Source organism: Pseudophryne corroboree, chromosome 2 (assembly GCF_028390025.1).
Source record: "Pseudophryne corroboree isolate aPseCor3 chromosome 2, aPseCor3.hap2, whole genome shotgun sequence".
Taxonomy (NCBI): domain Eukaryota; kingdom Metazoa; phylum Chordata; class Amphibia; order Anura; family Myobatrachidae; genus Pseudophryne; species Pseudophryne corroboree.
Window position 1 is genome coordinate 1,044,867,817 of NC_086445.1, and position 18,150 is coordinate 1,044,885,966.

The 18,150-nt window shown below is 50.7% G+C and overlaps 1 protein-coding gene across 2 annotated transcripts in view; it reads left to right on the plus strand.

The window, feature by feature from the left end:
- Window positions 1-15,674, plus strand: part of GSK3B (glycogen synthase kinase 3 beta) — a 166,097-nt gene extending 150,423 nt beyond the window's left edge. Inside the window, exons 8-11 of one of the 2 annotated variants that reach the window (XM_063956858.1) lie at window positions 4,107-4,202; window positions 11,149-11,353; window positions 12,083-12,181; window positions 12,630-15,674. In XM_063956858.1, coding sequence (XP_063812928.1) covers window positions 4,107-4,202; window positions 11,149-11,353; window positions 12,083-12,181; window positions 12,630-12,697 — 468 coding nt within the window. In that variant the 3' untranslated portion in view covers window positions 12,698-15,674. The remainder of the gene's footprint in view (window positions 1-4,106; window positions 4,203-11,148; window positions 11,354-12,082; window positions 12,182-12,629) is intronic. The other variant, XM_063956859.1, reaches the window with a different exon arrangement.
- The last annotated feature ends 2,476 nt before the right edge of the window (window positions 15,675-18,150 follow it).

Sequence of the window (18,150 nt, forward strand, 5' to 3'; positions counted from 1 at the left end):
ATTTTCACACATGGGATACTCAACCTGTACTTATAGGGTATAGGTGTAACTCTGCAGAGAGTCCTGAATATAGCTATAGGGTATAGGTGTAACTCTGCAGAGAGTCCTGAATATAGCTATAGGGTATAGGTGTAACTCTGCACACAGTCCTCTGAATATAGCTATAGGGTATAGGTGTAACTCTGCACACAGTCCCCTGAATATAGCTATAGGGTATAGGTGTAACTCTGCACACAGGGGGTAATTCCAAGTTGATCGCAGCAGGAATTTTTTTAGCAGTTGGGCAAAACCATGTGCACTGCAGGGGAGGCAGATATAACATGTGCAGAGAGAGTTAGATTTGGGTGGGGTGTGTTCAATCTGCAATCTAATTTGCAGTGTAAAAATAAAGCAGCCAGTATTTATCCTGCACAGAAATAAAATAACCCACCCAAATCTAACTCTTTCTGCACATGTTATATCTGCCTCCCCTGCAGTGCACATGGTTCTGCCCAACTGCTAAAAAATTTCCTGCTGCGATCAACTTGGAATTACCCCCACAGTCCCCTGAATATAGCTATAGGGTATAGGTGTGAGGAGGGTAGGAGTCCCCGGGCTGGGGGGAGGAGAGTGGGAGTCCCCAGGCTGGGGGAAGGAGAGTGGGAGTCCCCAGGCTGGGGGAAGGAGAGTGGGAGTCCCCAGGCTGGGGGAAGGAGAGTGGGAGTCCCCGGGCTGGGGGGAGGAGAGTGGGAGTCCCTGGGCTGGAGGGAGGAGAATGTGAGTCCCCGGGCTGCGGGGGGTGGAGGAGAGTGGGAGTCCCTGGGCTGGAGGGAGGAGAATGTGAGTCCCCGGGCTGGGGGGGGGGGGAGGGAGAGTGGGAGTCCCCGGGCTGGGGGAAGGAGAGTGGGAGTCCCCGGGCTGGGGGGGGGGAGGAGAGTGGGAGTCCCCGGGCTGGGGGGGGAGGAGAGTGGGAGTCCCCGGGCTGGGGGGGGAGGAGAGTGGGAGTCCCCGGGCTGGGGGGGGGGGGGGGGAGAGTGGGAGTCCCCGGGCTGGGGGGGGAGGAGAGTGTGAGTCCCCGGGCTGGAGGGGGAGGAGAGTGGGAGTCCCCGGGCTGGAGGGGGAGGAGAGTGCCCGGGGTGAGGCGAGTAGGACCCCGGGGTTGAGTAATGAATGATCCTTTTATGACTGACAGACGCTGAGACCATCACTAGGATTTGGGAAAGTACAATAGTTTTCTTTACCTGTACGCTTACATCGTAGTGGTGCCAGTGCATGCTGTAGTTTGTAGTACTACAAATGCCAGTGTGCCCTGACAGCTGAGTCCTGCTGCAACATGCTGTTCCGCAAACCTACCGAACATGTAAGAAAAAAAGCGCCTGCGTTTAGCTCTGTAGATCCTATGGGAGCTTATGTCATGTAGCGGTCCTGATGGGAGTGACATATGTATGATTACAGCGTGTACTGGAAATCTCCCGGCCAATCACAGGTCTTTGTTAAATGATCAGATACTCTGACATGTTCACAAATAGTTTCTTTTTATCATATATTGGTGATTATTAGTGAATTCTTGTTCTTGGGAGTATTGTTACAGCCAGTGTCCCTTCTTAGCGATTATGATCGCCTGCCAGCTTGCTGGAGGTACCAGACTTTGTGCCAGTCTATTTTTAAAGCAGCAATCATTTACAAGGCAACACTAAACTGTTTTTACCTTGTAAATGATTGCTGCTTTAAAAATACGGGCAAACTGGCACAAAGCCCGGCAGCCGGCAGGCGATTCCGTATGCATTGTATTTAATATATCAGCATCTCCTCTTATAAAACAAGGGGCTACATTTCCGACGTGGGCTTGGAAAAGCGCTGCATGGTAAGTTTAGCCCCTTGTATTCTGAGTGAACAGTCCCTTTGCTGCCCCCTAGTGTCCGCATGGGAGATGGCACTCAGTCACTGATGACATTGCTGTTTGTGGATTTAGGAGGAGAGGTCATTATTGGGGAGTGCTGCTCCTGGGAGTGGATATTGCAGACTGGGATAGAAGCCCTCCATGTGACTGAGAGAGCAGTTCCTACCCTGGATTCCAGCCTATCTCCAGCTGTGTCCTGGGTGTGGGTCACTCTGACCTTACGCTGGCACGCTCGGATTGTGTCTCCCTGGGGTATATTGGTTCTCCGGTCCTGGATGCTGGCACGCCTCCATCATTGGCGAAGTATTCATAAAACAGAAATCCTCTTTCTCCCAGTATACGCATCTGACTGATCCCCGAGCCGCCTCTCCAATCCGCAGCGGACAGTAGTATTATATACATGTATATACTGTTACTACTTCAGTATCATATATAAAGTAATGAAAAAGCACAATGCATATGCCTGTTGCTACGGGTTACAGCGCCCCTACAGAGCTGCAGGCGGTGCAGCTGTAATAAAGGTATTATAATTTGATGTTCTAGTTTGGGTGCTCTCTGTGTATTTAGTTGGAACATGGCTGCGTGTATAACAGTGAGCTGGCGGACTGATTTATTTTACAATGCCGGTTGTGTGCGGTAAAGTGTACGGCGGATGCTGGGAGAGCCGGATCTACATACTCAGCCGCTTCGTGTATTGCTGGGTGGTGCAATAAATGATGGAGCACCGGTAGCAGGCAGGGCTACAGAGGAATGCAGTTACACTTCCACACGGTAACCTGACAGATCGGAGTCCTGCATTAGAGGGACAGTGCGTCCGGCAGTAAGAGGACATACACGCCTAGTAAGTGTAGGAGTCTGATGATCAGCGACGCAGGCTGAGTTCTCTAGTCGCTGACCATTGGGCCTGGTGTACAGTCTGTGAATCCAGCTAGGAGTGCAGCTTTCTACCTGCTAGCAATCCTGTTGCTTTGGGTGAAATGTAAAAGTGCTGATTTAGGGCTGGGAGGGTGCGGCTGTAAGCGCTACTAAGCGTCCCATATTCCTGTCCGGGTGTGACTGTATGACCTGTAGCTGTGTATACTGTCAGAGCGGGGTCTGTCCGGGTGTGACTGTATGACCTGTAGCTGTGTATACTGTCAGAGCGGGGTCTGTCCGGGTGTGACTGTATGACCTGTAGCTGTGTATACTGTCAGAGCGGGGTCTGTCCGGGTGTGACTGTATGACCTGTAGCTGTGTATACTGTCAGAGCGGGGTCTGTCCGGGTGTGACTGTATGACCTGTAGCTGTGTATACTGTCAGAGCGGGGTCTGTCCGGGTGTGACTGTATGACCTGTAGCTGTGTATACTGTCAGAGCGGGGTCTGTCCGGGTGTGACTGTATGACCTGTAGCTGTGTATACTGTCAGAGCGGGGTCTGTCCGGGTGTGCCTGTATGACCTGTAGCTGTGTATACTGTCAGAGCGGGGTCTGTCCGGGTGTGACTGTATGACCTGTAGCTGTGTATACTGTCAGAGCGGGGTCTGTCCGGGTGTGACTGTATGACCTGTAGCTGTGTATACTGTCAGAGCGGGGTCTGTCCGGGTGTGACTGTATGACCTGTAGCTGTGTATACTGTCAGAGCGGCGTCCCATGGGGAATAATTCCAAGTTGATCGCAGCAGGATTTTTGATAGCAACTGGGCAAAACCATGTGCACTGCAGGGGAGGCAAATATAACATGTGCAGAGAGAGTTAGATTTGGGTGGGATGTGTTCAATCTGCAATCTAATTTGCAGTGTAAAAATAAAGCAGCCAGTATTTACCCTGCACAGAAACAATATAACCCACCCAAATCTAACTCTTTCTGCACATGTTATATCTGCCTCCCCTGCAGTGCACATGGTTTTGCCCAGTTGCTATCAAAAATCCTGCTGCGATCAACTTGGAATTACCCCCCATATTCCTTTTACATATACATAGCAGCGGGGCCTGTCCGGGTGTGACTGTGTGACCTGTAGCTGTGTATACTGTCAGAGCGGCATAGATTATGCAGCAGCTGCGCTCTTGGTGCAGCGCTCTGCTCAGTGCTCTGGAGCTGCCTCTGTGCTGAGGATGGTGCTAGGCACAGAGAGTACGTCACAGCTGGATACTCTGCTGAGGTTACAGTAACCTCCTCCTTCCAGTGTCCTGCTGCTGCGGCTATTGTATTGTTACCTGGCTGGGAGAGTAACCTGATTGTGTGTCTTGCAGGTCCTGGGCACACCCACACGGGAACAAATCAGAGAAATGAACCCCAACTACACAGAGTTCAAGTTCCCCCAGATAAAGGCGCACCCCTGGACTAAGGTCGGTGTCAAATATGTATTCTGCCCCCCATCCCCCGCGCATGTCTCACCCGTTTACCCTTCCCCTGTATGTGTATGTGACTCCCATTCCCCTATATGTTTGCATGTATATGGGGTGTGACTCCCCATCTCGTGTGTGTGTGTGTGTGTGTGTGTGTGTGTGTGTGTGTGTGTGTGTGTGTATGTATGTGTATATGGGGTGTGACCTCCCTTTCCCCTGTGTGTGTATGGATTGTGACCTCCCTTTCCCCTGTGTGTGTATATGGGGTGTGACCTCCCTTTCCCCTGTGTGTGTGTATATGGGGTGTGACCTCCCTTTCCCCTGTGTGTGTGTATATGGGGTGTGACCTCCCTTTCCCCTGTGTGTGTGTATATGGGGTGTGACCTCCCTTTCCCCTGTGTGTGTATATGGGGTGTGACCTCCCTTTCCCCTGTGTGTGTATATGGGGTGGGACCTCCCTTTCCCCTGTGTGTGTATATGGGGTGGGACCTCCCTTTCCCCTGTGTGTGTATATGGGGTGTGACCTCCCTTTCCCCTGTGTTTTGTATATGGAGTGTGACCTCCCTTTCCCCTGTGTGTGTGTATATGGGGTGTGACCTCCCTTTCCCCTGTGTGTGTATATGGGGTGTGACCTCCCTTTCCCCTGTGTGTGTATATGGGGTGTGACCTCCCTTTCCCCTGTGTGTGTATATGGGGTGGGACCTCCCTTTCCCCTGTGTGTGTATATGGGGTGGGACCTCCCTTTCCCCTGTGTGTGTATATGGGGTGTGACCTCCCTTTCCCCTGTGTTTTGTATATGGAGTGTGACCTCCCTTTCCCCTGTGTGTGTGTATATGGGGTGTGACCTCCCTTTCCCCTGTGTGTGTATATGGGGTGTGACCTCCCTTTCCCCTGTGTGTGTATATGGGGTGGGACCTCCCTTTCCCCTGTGTGTGTATATGGGGTGTGACCTCCCTTTCCCCTGTGTGTGTATATGGAGTGTGACCTCCCTTTCCCGTGTGTGTGTGTGTGTGTGTGTGTGTGTGTGTGTGTGTGTGTGTGTATGTATGTATGTGTATATGGGGTGTGACCTCCCTTTCCCCTGTGTTTTGTATATGGAGTGTGACCTCCCTTTCCCCTGTGTGTGTGTATATGGGGTGTGACCTCCCTTTCCCCTGTGTTTTGTATATGGAGTGTGACCTCCCTTTCCCCTGTGTGTGTGTGTATATGGGGTGTGACCTCCCTTTCCCCTGTGTGTGTGTATATGGGGTGTGACCTCCCTTTCCCCTGTGTGTGTATATGGGGTGGGACCTCCCTTTCCCCTGTGTTTTGTATATGGAGTGTGACCTCCCTTTCCCCTGTGTGTGTATATGGGATGTGACCTCCCTTTCCCCTGTGTGTGTATATGGGGTGTGACCTCCCTTTCCCCTGTGTGTGTATATGGGGTGGGACCTCCCTTTTCCCTGTGTGTGTATATGGGGTGTGACCTCCCTTTCCCCTGTGTGTGTGTATATGGGGTGTGACCTCCCTTTCCCCTGTGTGTGTGTGTGTGTATATGGAGTGTGACCTCCCTTTCCCGTGTGTGTGTGTGTGTGTGTGTGTGTGTGACCTCCCTTTCCCCTGTGTGTGTATATGGGGTGTGACCTCCCTTTCCCCTGTGTGTGTGTATATGGAGTGTGACCTCCCTTTCCCCTGTGTGTGTATATGGGGTGTGACTCCCCTCCCCCTGTGTGTACATGGGGTGTGACTCCCCTTCCCCTGTGTGTATATGGGGTGTGACCTCCCTTTCCCCTGTGTGTGTATATGGGGTGTGACCTCCCTTTCCCCTGTGTGTGTGTATATGGGGTGGGACCTCCCTTTCCCCTGTGTGTGTATATGGGGTGGGACCTCCCTTTCCCCTGTGTGTGTATATGGGGTGGGACCTCCCTTTCCCCTGTGTGTGTATATGGGGTGGGACCTCCCTTTCCCCTGTGTGTGTATATGGGGTGGGACCTCCCTTTCCACTGTGTGTGTATATGGGATGTGACCTCCCTTTCCCCTGTATGTGTATATGGGGTGTGACCTCCCTTTCCCCTGTGTGTGTGTATATGGGGTGTGACCTCCCTTTCCCCTGTGTGTGTGTATATGGGGTGTGACCTCCCTTTCCCCTGTGTGTGTGTATATGGGGTGTGACCTCCCTTTCCCCTGTGTGTGTATATGGGGTGTGACCTCCCTTTCCCCTGTGTGTGTATATGGGGTGTGACCTCCCTTTCCCCTGTGTGTGTATATGGGGTGTGACCTCCTTTTCCCCTGTGTTTTGTATATGGGGTGTGACCTCCCTTTCCCCTGTGTGTATATGGGGTGTGACCTCCCTTTCCCCTGTGTTTTGTATATGGGGTGTGACCTCCTTTTCCCCTGTGTTTTGTATATGGGGTGTGACCTCCTTTTCCCCTATGTTTTGTATATGGGGTGTGACCTCCCTTTCCCCTGTGTGTATATGGGGTGTGACTCCCCTTCCCCTGTGTGTGTATATGGGATGTGACTTCCCTTTCCCCTGTGTGTGTATATGGGGTGTGACCTCCCTTTCCCCTGTGTGTATATGGGGTGTGACTCCCCTTCCCCTGTGTGTGTATATGGGGTGGGACCTCCCTTTCCCCTGTGTGTGTATATGGGATGTGACCTCCCTTTCCCCTGTATGTGTATATGGGGTGTGACCTCCCTTTCCCCTGTGTGTGTGTATATGGGGTGTGACCTCCTTTTCCCCTGTGTTTTGTATATGGGGTTTGACCTCCTTTTCCCCTGTGTTTTGTATATGGGGTGTGACTCCCCTTTCCCCTGTGTGTATATGGGGTGTGACTCCCCTTCCCCTGTGTGTATATGGGATGTGACTTCCCTTTCCCCTGTGTGTGTATATGGGGTGTGACCTCTCTTTCCCCTGTGTGTGTATATGGGGTGTGACCTCTCTTTCCCCTGTGTGTGTATATGGGATGTGACCTCCCTTTCCCCTGTATGTGTATATGGGATGTGACCTCCCTTTCCCCTGTATGTGTATATGGGGTGTGACCTCCCTTTCCCCTGTATGTGTATATGGGGTGTGACCTCCCTTTCCCCTGTGTGTGTGTATATGGGGTGTGACCTCCCTTTCCCCTGTGTGTGTATATGGGGTGTGACCTCCCTTTCCCCTGTGTGTGTGTATATGGGGTGTGACCTCCCTTTCCCCTGTGTGTGTATATGGGGTGTGACCTCCCTTTCCCCTGTGTGTGTATATGGGGTGTGACCTCCTTTTCCCCTGTGTTTTGTATATGGGGTCTGAGCTCCTTTTCCCCTGTGTTTTGTATATGGGGTGTGACCTCCTTTTCCCCTGTGTTTTGTATATGGGGTCTGAGCTCCTTTTCCCCTGTGTTTTGTATATGGGGTGTGACCTCCCTTTCCCCTGTGTGTATATGGGGTGTGACTCCCCTTCCCCTGTGTGTGTATATGGGATGTGGCTTCCCTTTCCCCTGTGTGTGTATATGGGATGTGACTTCCCTTTCCCCTGTGTGTGTGTGTGTGTGTGTGTGTATATGGGGTGTGACCTCCCTTTCCCCTGTGTGTGTATATGGGGTGTGACCTCCCTTTCCCCTGTGTGTGTATATGGGGTGTGACCTCCCTTTCCCCTGTGTGTGTATATGGGGTGTGACCTCCCATTCCCCTGTGTGTGTATATGGGGTGTGACCTCCCTTTCCCCTGTGTGTGTATATGGGGTGTGACCTCCCTTTCCCCTGTGTGTGTATATGGGGTGTGACCTCCCTTTCCCCTGTGTGTGTATATGGGGTGTGACCTCCCTTTCCCCTGTGTGTGTATATGGGGTGTGACCTCCCTTTCCCCTGTGTGTGTATATGAGGTGTGACCTCCCTTTCCCCTGTGTGTGTATATGGGGTGTGACCTCCCTTTCCCCTGTGTGTGTATATGGAGTGTGACCTCCCTTTCCCCTGTGTGTGTATATGGAGTGTGACCTCCCTTTCCCCTGTGTGTGTATATGGGGTGTGACCTCCCTTTCCCCTGTGTGTGTATATGGGGTGTGATTCCCTTTTCCCTGTGTGTGTATATGGGGTGTGACCTCCCTTTCCCCTGTGTGTGTATATGGGGTGTGACCTCCCTTTCCCCTGTGTGTGTGTATATGGGGTGTGACCTCCCTTCCCTTCCGTGGTGTATATATACGTATATGTAGTATATTGCTATGAATCCAGCTTCTGGAGGTGCCAGTAGAATTCTGTGTGTGTGGTACTGTGCCGTGATACCATATACATGTGCCATCCCCTGCAGACCTCACCCTGTGCTCTGTATATACGCAGTAGTCAGACTGGAGAGACAGATATATGAGACATCCCCTGCAGACCTCACCCTGTGCCCTGTATATACGCAGTAGTCAGACTGGAGAGACATAGAGATATGAGACATCCCCTGCAGACCTCACCCTGTGCCCTGTATATACGCAGTAGTCAGACAGGAGAGACATAGAGATTTGAGACATCCCCTGCAGACCTCACCCTGTACCCTGTATATACGCAGTAGTCAGACAGGAGAGACATAGAGATATGAGACATCCCCTGCAGACCTCATCCTGTGCCCTGTATATACGCAGTAGTCAGACAGGAGACACATAGAGATATGAGACATCCCCTGCAGACCTCACCCTGTGCCCTGTATATACGCAGTAGTCAGACAGGAGAGACATAGAGATATGAGACATCCCCTGCAGACCTCACCCTGTGCCCTGTATATACGCAGTAATCAGACAGGAGAGACATAGAGATATGAGACATCCCCTGCAGACCTCACCCTGTGCCTGTATATACGCAGTAGTCAGACAGGAGAGACATAGAGATTTGAGACATCCCCTGCAGACCTCACCCTGTGCCCTGTATATACGCAGTAGTCAGGAGAGACATAGAGATATGAGACATCCCCTGCAGACCTCACCCTGTGCCCTGTATATACGCAGTAGTCAGACAGGAGAGACATAGAGATATGAGACATCCCCTGCAGACCTCATCCTGTGCCCTGTATATACGCAGTAGTCAGGAGAGACATAGAGATATGAGACATCCCCTGCAGACCTCACCCTGTGCCCTGTATATACGCAGTAGTCAGACAGGAGAGACATAGAGATATGAGACATCCCCTGCAGACCTCACCCTGTGCCCTGTATATACGCAGTAGTCAGACAAGAGAGACATAGAGATATGAGACATCCCCTGCAGACCTCACCCTGTGCCCTGTATATACGCAGTAGTCAGGAGAGACATAGAGATATGAGACATCCCCTGCAGACCTCACCCTGTGCCTTGTATATACACAGTTGTCAGACTGGAGAGACATAGAGATATGAGACATCCCCTGCAGACCTCACCCTGTGCCCTGTATATACGCAGTAGTCAGGAGAGACATAGAGATATGAGACATCCCCTGCAGACCTCACCCTGTGCCCTGTATATACGCAGTAGTCAGACAGGAGAGACATAGAGATATGAGACATCCCCTGCAGACCTCACCCTGTGCCCTGTATATACGCAGTAGTCAGACAGGAGACACATAGAGATATGAGACATCCCCTGCAGACCTCACCCTGTGCTCTGTATATACGCAGTAGTCAGACAGGAGAGACATAGAGATATGAGACATCCCCTGCAGACCTCACCCTGTGCCTTGTATATACACAGTTGTCAGACTGGAGAGACATAGAGATATGAGACATCCCCTGCAGACCTCATCCTGTGCCCTGTATATACGCAGTAGTCAGGAGAGACATAGAGATATGAGACATCCCCTGCAGACCTCACCCTGTGCCCTGTATATACGCAGTAGTCAGACAGGAGAGACATAGAGATATGAGACATCCCCTGCAGACCTCATCCTGTGCCCTGTATATACGCAGTAGTCAGACAGGAGAGACATAGAGATATGAGACATCCCCTGCAGACCTCACCCTGTGCCCTGTATATACGCAGTAGTCAGACTGGAGAGACATAGAGATATGAGACATCCCCTGCAGACCTCATCCTGTGCCCTGTATATACGCAGTAGTCAGGAGAGACATAGAGATATGAGACATCCCCTGCAGACCTCACCCTGTGCCCTGTATATACGCAGTAGTCAGACAGGAGAGACATAGAGATATGAGACATCCCCTGCAGACCTCACCCTGTGCCCTGTATATACGCAGTAGTCAGACTGGAGAGACATAGAGATATGAGACATCCCCTGCAGACCTCACCCTGTGCCCTGTATATACGCAGTAGTCAGACAGGAGACATAGAGATATGAGACATCCCCTGCAGACCTCACCCTGTGCCTTGTATATACACAGTAGTCAGACAGGAGACACATAGAGATATGAGACATCCCCTGCAGACCTCACCCTGTGCCCTGTATATACACAGTAGTCAGACTGGAGAGACATAGAGATATGAGACATCCCCTGCAGACCTCATCCTGTGCCCTGTATATACGCAGTAGTCAGACAGGAGACATAGAGATATGAGACATCCCCTGCAGACCTCACCCTGTGCCCTGTATATACGCAGTAATCAGACAGGAGAGACAGAGATATGAGACATCCCCTGCAGACCTCATCCTGTGCCCTGTATATACGCAGTAGTCAGACAGGAGAGACATAGGGATATGAGACATCCCCTGCAGACCTCACCCTGTGCCCTGTATATACGCAGTAGTCAGACAAGAGAGACATAGAGATATGAGACATCCCCTGCAGACCTCACCCTGTGCCCTGTATATACGCAGTAATCAGACAGGAGAGACAGAGATATGAGACATCCCCTGCAGACCTCATCCTGTGCCCTGTATATACGCAGTAGTCAGACAGGAGAGACCTAGGGATATGAGACATTGCATGCATTGATCACGGCTCATCCATCTCATCCGCTCCATGACCAGGCCCCTATTGAGCCGCACACTCAGCCAGATCTATATTTTTTTTTCTTTAAAGGGTTATGTCTTTTTGCAGGTTTTCCGAGCCCGGACACCGCCAGAGGCCATTGCACTGTGCAGCCGGCTGCTGGAGTACACACCCACTGCCCGTCTCACCCCTCTGGATGCCTGTGCCCACTCCTTCTTCGATGAGCTGCGAGACCCCAATCCCAAGCTTCCCAATGGCCGTGAATTTCCTGCACTGTTTAACTTTACCACTCAAGGTACTTACCTGTTGGTTGGCGTGGCGCGGTTCTCCCTGGGGTGGGGATCTGTAAGGTACTTACCTGTGGGCTGGCGTGGCGCGATGCTCCCGGGTGGGGATCTGTAAGGTACTTACCTGTGGGCTGGCATGGCGCGATGCTCCCGGGTGGGGATCTGTAAGGTACTTACCTGTGGGCTGGCGTGGCGCGGTGCTCCCGGGGTGGGGATCTGTAAGGTACTTACCTGTGGGCTGGCGTGGCGCGGTGCTCCCGGGGTGGGGATCTGTAAGGTACTTACCTGTGGGCTGGCTTGGCGCGGTGCTCCCGGGTGGGGATCTGTAAGGTACTTACCTGTGGGCTGGCTTGGCGCGGTGCTCCCGGGGTGGGGATCTGTAAGGTACTTACCTGTGGACTGGCTTGGCGCGGTGCTCCCGGGGTTGGGATCTGTAAGGTTCTCGGCATCCTCAGCAGCTGCTTGCACTGTTCCCTGATATCCCATCATATGGGATCAGTATGACTGACCGCCGGTATTCCGTCAGCTCAAATCGCTGGTCGCTGTGACGCATCCACGCTCTCTTGCGCGCCAAGGTGGCAGTCTGTATTCTGCTGCCGCATGTGGGTGTTGGATCATGGTGCCACCATTCATGTGCTGGTGTAGCAGGGATTAGTGTCTCATTCATGTGCAGGTGGAGCAGGCATTAGTGTCTCATTGCAACTCTCTGACCCGCCATTGCTGTTCTTCATCCGCAGAACTGTCCAGCAACCCCTCCTTATCGTCTATTCTCATCCCAGCCCACGCTCGAAACCAGGCCTCTGTGTCTACGCCCTTGAACGCCCCTGCCACGTCAGGTAAGGAACATGAGGGGTGTAAGCGCACTGCGAGCTGGGGATCGCGTATTTCACCGTGGCAGGAACGTCCGCTGTGTAACAATACTGATTCCTGATATGGGACGTTATTTATACCCGTCCATTCCTCTAGCATTCTGCTCGCCAAGGGTAACGGAAGCGGAGGAGGCGCGTCTGCCATGCTAACCAACGCGACCGTGATGAAGTACAATGTATTGTGAAAGACCTCAGAGGGCGTTACGGCAGGGAAAGCCGCGCATTAGTGGGGATGGGAGCCTGGAGCTACGAGGAATATTCAGCATGGTGTAGACGCTCCCCATGTTGACACATCTTGCCGCAAAATCCCACATTTACAGTCATATGGACTATACCTCCAGCAACGAGGCGCAGCGTACTTAACTACAGGCGGACGGCGTTTCTATCCTCCTAACGCGTCGTCTTCTCCTTTCAGATTCCAACTCGGGGGACCGCGGCCCGACCAACAACGCAGCCTCAGCATCAGCCTCCAACTCCTCCTGAAGCAACCCCGACGCATGCTCCTCGCACGAGCGACTCGGAAACGGGCAAAGTAGCAAGAGGGTGGGGAACGAGAGAGGGGGTAGCACACACCCTGACCCCGGACTCTTCCACAAAACACTGGCCACATCTATCAAGGAATGAGAATATATATATATATATATATATATATATATATATATATATACTGTAAAGGAAATGCCATCCTCTGTTGATTTTAGTGGTTCAGTTTTTTATTATTATAATTATTATTATTATTTAACCTTGTAAAATATCTATAAATACAGGTTTTTGTTTTGTTTTTTTATTTTATTTCTAAATCTCACTCCGTAGGAGTTTCCTGGGCGAGAGGGGAGAGAAGCCGCGTCTCTCCTGGGCACTTCCATCCTGCCGGTAGAGGAGCCGCCACGGCGGCGGCGCTTTGCCCTCTCAGACCCCAGCCCTGCCGTTTGCTATGGATTTGCGCCGTAGTCACCAGGGCCAGTGAGTGTCGGGGCTGGTCTCCCATCATCACGCCGGATCGAATCTCGGAGTGCCTTATTGTATGTGACCCGTATAGGCAGGCAGTTCTGTACTCCACCACCTCATGTAATGCTGTCTCAGCATTTATGTATATCTGTAAATGTCGCTTTCCTCTGTGGGGGGGGGTTACAGAATGGTGAGGACGGTATGGAAGGAGCACTCTGGACGCGGCGGGAGAGGGGGGGTCCGGTATGTAAGTAAAGACGTTTGCCGGGAAACAGGCCGTTATTTCACCCTTTGCTGGGCTGTACAATGAGCTCTTTTTGCTGGACTAGCTTAGCCCCCCCCCCCAAAGCTATACGTTGTATATTGCATCTGCGCCAGCATGTTACAGCCATATATTGCGATTGCTGATGGTGTGAACCTGCCCGGCCATTAACCCTTTCACTGCAGCCAGGGCCGCCCCGGCTTAGGGTATTCCTTCCATGGGACAGTGTACCTGTATAGAGTTGTGGCATAGGTATATCCGCAGCTATCTGTGCCAAACGTGTGCACTGTTCTCACTCTCGCGCCCTATGTTGTCTAAGCTATTGTTCGTTCTAACCTTCCATTGCAGCACGACGGAGCTCTTGCATGAAGGTGGCTCTCTCCGGCCCCGCGTCTGGGGTCCTCTCTTCAGTAACCGGTATCCCACCGTACATTTACTATATAACTGTAGTACAAAGTGATGGAAGCATTTAGTGGTTTTAGCAGAATTTTATGTCCATTCTCTTAGGTCTAGTCAGTGAGGCATGAGGTATGAATTGCCTCTTTTGAATTGATTTTTTTTTGCATTGTCATGACTTAATTCCACCCCCCATTTGCCGGACTTTATTACCTGCAATCGAATAGAGTTTGCGGCATAAGCAATTGGCATTTGCACACCTGCATTTGTCTTACCTCTGTGGCACTGCCCCTGCTATAGGGGATGCTCTGTATGTTGTCAGATATGGTTACGGTACATGGATCAGTCCGATGGCTCCATGCACCAGCTGGTATTTACCGCCGAACCATCACACTGTATCACCCCAAGCAATGGTAATGCAAGTATTTCTGAGCGCACCATCTGCACCTCCAGTGTTGTATTGTGCAGTTGTGTGTGTTACCTGGCTGGCAGCGCGGGGTGAAGTATTATTGTCACACTGGCCTGTGTACCTACACCCTTCCTTTCTGCAATTGAAAGCGCTTTGATACCATACTTGTATCCTCTTCCCCAGGGCGCAGTGTGGACGGTATTCCAGAGTATTCTGTGGCACCGCCTGCAGATATGACCGGAGGTTATCCCTCATCTCCCTGGTTCTGTCACCAAGCACCGAATTGTGTCGCTGTGTTGTAACGTTACACTATTTCCCCTACACCTGCGTATTCCTTGCCTGCTAGTACCACCCTGGTCTCTGTGGCTCCCGTGAGTCCGCAGCAAGAGCTGTCTGCGCCTAACTGTCATGGTCGCTCTCCATAAATCCAACTTTCAGTACCTGGATTTTGTTTCGTTTTTTCCCATGTCTGCTGTGAAAGGGTTAAGTGGCCACAGGTGAGTCACCTAGGAATCCGATTTCACAGGTTTTCCCAAAATATTCTAAAATGCAGATATATTTTAGTTCGGTCACCTGCTGCGTTGTTCCGCTGTAGAATAAACCGGTTGTACAGAAAGCATAGACATTTCACGAGTCTCAGTTGCTGCCCCCGATAAAGCACAGTTGCATGCATTACATGAATTTGCATATTACGGAGCCGCACAGTTCTCCCGGAAGTCGCCATCCGGCAGAGCACGGGGGGAATTCGCAGTGATTCATTAGGGCCGGAAGGGGCAGGTTCCAGACAGTTTTGTCCGCTAAAAATGTTTTCTTCTGGTCTTGTGCAAACAAAAAAAAACTGCAATAATGGATTTTATTTTGTTTTTTTAAAGTCTTACATGACGTGGGTTGGAAAAGGGACGTGAACGGCAGTGTGCTTCAGAATGTAGCCTACAGCTGTGATTTTCTTCTTTATAGAATTATATATACATATATATATATATATATATAAATATTTTATTTTATGTTTTTGTTTTTTATTTTTGCTTTTGCCTGTAATATCGCTTCAACATGTGTTACTGATGGATGACTTGGCGTAACGAACAGGAACTCTCCATCAGAGTATGCGAGCAAAAAAAAAAAAACCCCACACCCAGGACTGGTTACTACGAGATACCGCATTCACGCTCAAGAAACTATGTGTATAACATGATTACTACTTGAATGCCTTTGTGACTGAAAATTTGTATTTTATTTAGACCTGCGCTGCGTCTGAGAACCCCCGACAGCGAAGAGGTCACATATTTTTTATTATTTTATTATGTCTGAAAGTATATTGCCTATAGCCGCCTCTCCTCCCTCCATCCCCCTTTCCTCTTTGTAAATACATTTTGTTCTGTGTGACACAATTCCGGAAACAGTTAACTGGTATCTGTAATTTGCATTAAATAAAAAAAAAATATGTAGGTTTAGTCTGGAAATGAAATTTAAAAAAAAAAAAAATCAAAAATATAAAAACATAAAACGCAGGAGTGAATTGCTTGTTGGCTGCTTTGTTTCCTGTTGGTAGTGTGTACGCGTGTTGTGTTATGTTGTGTAACCCTGCTGCAATCTTAGCAGTGATGTGACGGATGGTTGGAACTTCTGCGTTTATCCAGTTACTTACTGTAATCTCTGCTTCAGTCATGGGGCCAGACTCAATTACCTGCGGATTACCGCCTGCACCGTCCTGGTAACACGACCGTCTGGAACACGTTAACCCATAGCTCCGACCACTGATCCTGGACGCACAGAGCGCACAGGGTGCCCCGTGTACAGCGGTATTCCAAGGTGGATCGCATGAGCCTGTGTGCGGGAAGTAATTGTGGGGCCATGGCTGCTCTCTCCTAGTGTACTGGGTAAGAGACACCTTGCACACAAGTGAAATGAATTGATACGTGTCACAGTGGGGATATAATATCCAAGACAGGAAACGTTATAGTGTATACCAGTGGATCTCGGCCACCGTCCTTCAGTACCAGAACTGGTCATGAGTCCAGGAATTCTGTCCGTGGAAGCAGGAGAGCAATACATTGATTAGCGACATGTTGGTGTTACTACTGGATTAGGGATGAGAACCCCTGGTGTATACTATTTACAAATACATACATACATACAATATGATGCCCCCTTTCCTTGATGAAAAGCGCATTGGGCGGTATTTCCGCGCTGCCCACCGGTGATTGCTCTGCAGCTGACGGTTGTGCTCTGACGTCATGGTTTTGTGGCTGCGGGTATATGGGAAGAACAACGGGTATAGCTGCTTCTCGCACAAGATATTCTGATGTCAGCGTTCATAGTTCCACTCACCTGTCTGCCAATATCTGCAGATCACAGGGTACATGTAGCTGGATAATTGTGTGTGTACAGTACCCGTTATACCGGAGAAAACCATCCTGATCCCCAGGTCCCGCTCACAGTCCAGACATTCGGGATATCCCTGCTTTAGCACAGGTGGGTAAAGCATGATGACCGGATTTGGGAAACGCTGTATTCTGTTACAAACAAAATTATAGCCGCCTGTAGCTTGATCTAAGAACCAGACTGTCACCGGATTTGGCAGGGAGATAATATGGCGCTGTACGGTGTGAAAATGGACAGATTAATTAACCAGAGCCACATTGTACAGCGCCAAATTCCCCCAAAAGATGACTTTTTTGCCCTAAAATGTTATTCTTTGTGGAACCATTCTGCCGCCCATGTCCCAATTAGTCTAATTTGGTGACATTTTAAATGGTAGACCAAGATTCTGTGGCTATTTTACATTTCTTCGTCAGGATTCATAGGGGGTTCCACGGGGATCATCGGGGCTGTAGGTGCAGAGTCTGGGCACCAAACAGTGTTTAGCGTATCCCAGAATGCTCGGCTGCTCTCCCCTATAACTCCATGCTCAGGCATTCAGTTTTGAGTTGGGGCCTGCAGGAAGCAGGTGCACCGTGACGGGGCCCCAAGATTTCTGATTTGTACTTTTCTCTTACGTCCTAGAGGATGCTGGGGACTCCGTAAGAAAGACTTTAGATCTGGGTGTGCACTGGCTCCTCCCTCTATGCCCTCCTCCAGACCTCAGTTTACTACTGTGCCCAGAGGAGACTGGGTGCATTTCATGGAGCTCTCCTGAGTTTCGTGTCAGAAAGTATATTTGTTAGGTTTTTTATGTTCAGGGAGCCTGCTGGCAACAAACTCCCTGCATCGAGGGACTGAGGGGAGAGAAGCAGACCTACTTCTGTGAGTTTCAAGGCTCTGCTTCTTAGGCTACTGGACACCATTAGCTCCAGAGGGAGTCAGAACACAGGTCTCACCCTGGAGTTCGTCCCGGAGCCGCGCCGCCATCCCCCTTGCAGAGCCGGAAGATAGAAGCCAGGTGAGTATGAGAAGAAAAGAAGACTTCAGAGGCGGCAGAAGACTTCATGATCTTCAATGAGGTAACGCACAGCACTGCAGCTGTGCGTCATTGCTCCCATACACCTCACACATGGCAGTTACTGTAAGGGTGCAGGGCGCAGGGGGGGGCGCCCTGGGCAGCATGTAAACCTCTTTTCTGGCAAAATAGGATATATACAGCTAACCACTGTATATATAAAGAGCCCCTGCCAGTGTACAGTATATTTGAGCGGGACAGAAGCCCGCCGTCGAGGGGGCGGGGCTTCTCCCTCAGCACTCACCAGCACCATTTTTTCTCCACAGCACCGCTGAGAGGAAGCTCCCTGGACTCTCCCCTGCTTATACCATGGTAGAAAAGAGGGTTTTAAAGAAGAGGGGGGGGGGCACATAATTCGGCGCAGATAATATATAACAGCGCTATTGGGTAAAACATTAAATTACTGTGTTTTTTTCCTGGGTCATATAGCGCTGGGGTGTGTGCTGGCATACTCTCTCTCTGTCTCTCCAAAGGGCCTTGTGGGG